This window comes from Populus alba, chromosome 5, assembly GCF_005239225.2.
Source record: "Populus alba chromosome 5, ASM523922v2, whole genome shotgun sequence".
Classification (NCBI taxonomy): domain Eukaryota; kingdom Viridiplantae; phylum Streptophyta; class Magnoliopsida; order Malpighiales; family Salicaceae; genus Populus; species Populus alba.
Window position 1 is genome coordinate 747,377 of NC_133288.1, and position 3,582 is coordinate 750,958.

At 33.8% G+C, this 3,582-nt stretch overlaps 1 protein-coding gene across 1 annotated transcript; it reads left to right on the forward strand.

Moving 5' to 3' along the window:
- The first annotated feature begins 2,036 nt into the window (after window positions 1–2,036).
- Window positions 2,037–3,363, forward strand: LOC118034974 (galactinol synthase 2). Its single transcript, XM_035040439.2, has 4 exons — window positions 2,037–2,371; window positions 2,446–2,766; window positions 2,855–2,989; window positions 3,077–3,363. Exons 1-4 carry the CDS (start codon window positions 2,039–2,041, stop codon window positions 3,290–3,292), a joined length of 1,005 nt encoding a protein of 334 aa, XP_034896330.1. The 5' UTR covers window positions 2,037–2,038; the 3' UTR covers window positions 3,293–3,363.
- Window positions 3,364–3,582: the final 219 nt, after the last annotated feature.

Here is a 3,582-nt window from a genome sequence, read left to right on the forward strand (position 1 = left end):
GGGAACCCCACTCAAAGCATCAGCGTACACTACATTTCATGCTTTAACTCAATTTCTCCATAAAAGTATAAAAAATTATGAAGTTTGGAATTTTATTGACTGATAACTATAGGTCACATGCTGCAAAATAATTAAGCAATAAAATAAAATAAAAAGTTAATTGGTTTAAACTATTTTATTGTTTGATTAAACAAGTCAATGGACCATTTACTCATTCTAAGAGGATTGTAGTATTCACTAAGAAAAAAACGTTAATTGGTAAAAAACTACAAATTAGTTTCTAATCTATTTTTGTTGATATTAACATATTTTTTTTGTTCTAAAACATATTGATTGTTAAAAAATAATATAAATCATATCTTGAATCTCATCTAATAACTTAAGCTTTTGAGTTGAGATAATTCTTTGATATAATATCAGAGTTTTGATATCAAGTGATCACGAATTCAAATCTCATCTTCTCTATTTATTTGATAAAAATGAAGCACAAGATAATATGAAAATGTGCAAATTTCAAGCCTAAAGATCAACTTGATTGCTATATATTTTAATTTGAATCTTTTTTTTCTTCAATTTCATCATTTAAAACTTGATTTAATTTGATTTTTATATCAACTTTGATCCTTATTTTTTATTGTTATTTATTTTTCTCTTATCATTTTTTTAATTGAAAATTTTTATTTATCATATTTGGTCCCTATATTTTATTGTTATTTATTTTATTTAAAATAATTTATAAAATTGATTTTGTTTTTAATTTCAACCTCACTCAATTTTTTTTTATCTATCAGATTTGATCTTTATTATTTTGATTGCTATTTATTTTATTTGAAATAATTTAATTTCATCATTCTTTAGCTTTTTTATCTATCAGATTTAGTCTCTATTTTTTAAATAAACTTTTTATTTGAATATTTAAAAACAACATATTAAAATAATTTAAAAATATCACAAATATATTAATCTAAAATAAAAAAAAAATTAAACTTTTTTAAAAATACTTTTTATACAAGTGCCAAACACCCATCAGCTCAGACAAACTCTTGCCGAACATAAAAAGTCTTACAATGCTTTGAATTGGTATCCAGACTGAAAGTAAATTTCCATAAAAGCTCGGTTAATAAATATTCTAATTCATAAATACTCTTTTAATTTAATGATCTTATCTGCCATATTACACCAACTAACAAAACTAGAAAGATTGAAAATAAGAAACACCATCGCTCCATTGAACCGTCGGTTCCTCTCATGGCAACCCATTTCGCCACGTGGTAAATCACTGTCCCTTACCTCAGATCTTGACACTTGTTATCAAAGGAAATCATGACTCCCATGCATCTCGACACGCATTAGATTTCGTGGGACCAATTAACATGCCCCACAGCAAAAAGACAGACGTGTTTCTGCCCTCCACGTGTCCCACAGTGTTTCCACCTGGCAAATATTGTGGGATTTCCTTTTGGGATCTTAGTGGGTCCCCGTTGTATTAGACTTTTTGTTGCAGGAGGTAGGCCCTGGTCGGTGGTGTTTGGATATTGTAGGTAATCAAAAAAATAATTATTTTAATTACCCATTTACTTAACAATGCAAACAAAATCATTCTAAAACGTCGGTGCTTACCTATAATTAAAAAACAAACCATGGTACATTTTATACAACTATAAAGTCATTAACTTTTTATATATAAAAAATAATTATCCTATTTAAAGGCAAGAAATGAACTTGTCAAATGAGGACTTTTCTGGATTTTATAATACCATCACTTTAATTAATTAATTATATATATCTTTCACTTATGTTAAAGAAACTAAAATGTAATGCATCCTCCAATCCCTATATATACACCCCCTCTCATCCCAAGAACTTCACTCAACCATAACCTTTCAAAGATCAAAGCAATACAGTTTTGTGCAACCTGAAATTCTCTCTTCTTTTCTTAGTAAACAAAACAACTTGTTTCAAAACCTTTTTGATTTCTCTAGCCAAATTAAAACAACTAAAAAGTTTTGCACATCACATCTTTTGACTACTTGATACCATGGCTCCTGATATTACTGCTACTCTTGCTAACAACACCAACTCCCTTGTCAAGCAAGCTAGCATTTCAAGTTGTGCATATGTTACGTTTTTGGCTGGTGATGGAGACTACTGGAAAGGTGTTGTAGGGTTAGCCAAGGGGTTGAGGAAGGCAAAGAGCAACTACCCTTTGGTGGTAGCTATCTTGCCTGACGTTCCTGAGGAGCACCGGAAGATACTTGCCTCTCAAGGGTGCATGGTGAGGGAGATTGAGCCTGTTAACCCACCGGAGAACCAGACCCAGTTTGCTATGGCTTATTATGTCATCAACTACTCCAAGCTTCGTATATGGGAGGTATGTATGCCTGTATAACACTTAATAGTATTATGTTATATGTAACTCCTAAATATTATTTTCTTTTATTACAGTTTGTGGAGTATAGCAAGATGATATATTTGGATGGTGACATCCAAGTGTTTGATAACATAGACCACCTCTTTGACATGCCTGATGGCTACTTCTATGCTGCGATGGACTGCTTCTGTGAGAAAACATGGAGCAATAGCTCCCAGTACAAGATTGGTTACTGCCAACAGTGTCCCGATAAGGTCCATTGGCCTGCTGAGATGGGTCCTAAGCCTCCTCTCTACTTCAACGCTGGCATGTTTGTTTATGAGCCCAACTTGTCTACATATCATGACCTCCTGGAGACCCTCAAAGTCACCCCTCCTACCCTCTTTGCTGAGCAGGTACATATTTATCTGTCTTGGTCAGAGCTTCTTGGCAGGAAAAATTGATCAGGCAGAAATTCTAAATTTAATTTCCTTTTCTTGGCAGGATTTCTTGAACATGTTTTTCAGGGATGTTTATAAGCCAATTCCTTCGGATTACAACCTTGTGTTGGCCTTGTTATGGCGCCATCCTGAGAACATCAATCTTGACAAAGTCAAAGTTGTTCACTATTGTGCTGCTGTAAGTATTCACCATGCACATATAAAACACAAAACATTATCCTTTCGGACATTAAGTACTGCTATGCTAACTCTCATGTTACTGCAGGGGTCCAAGCCATGGAGGTACACAGGAAAAGAAGATAACATGGACAGAGAAGACATCAAGATGCTGGTTAACAAATGGTGGGACATTTACCACGACGAGTCCTTGGACTACAAGAATACTGTGGTGGCTGCTGCTGGAGCTGAACTGCAACCATTCTTGGCGGCGCTAGCAGAAGCTGGTATTGCTCACTACATTACCGCCCCATCTGCCGCTTAAAGCTGGTGGATTGTGGAGCTAGTAGCCTTCTAAATTAGTCAAATTGTAGAGGAAAAACAGAGTCTTTTTTAGCTTCTTTTTTTTTTGTGACAGTTTGCTGGTTGTTAATATCCCCTATATTCATGAAGTGGGATAGTGTTCTTATGAGTTTTCTTCCAAGTGTGGGAGGACCTTAATTCTATCCCTCATTTTGTAAATAAAACTATTATTCTCTGTGTGTACACAATTTCTTTATATTGATCTCAAGCATAAATTAATGGCGGCGTAAATTGATCTCGATACGCATCAGA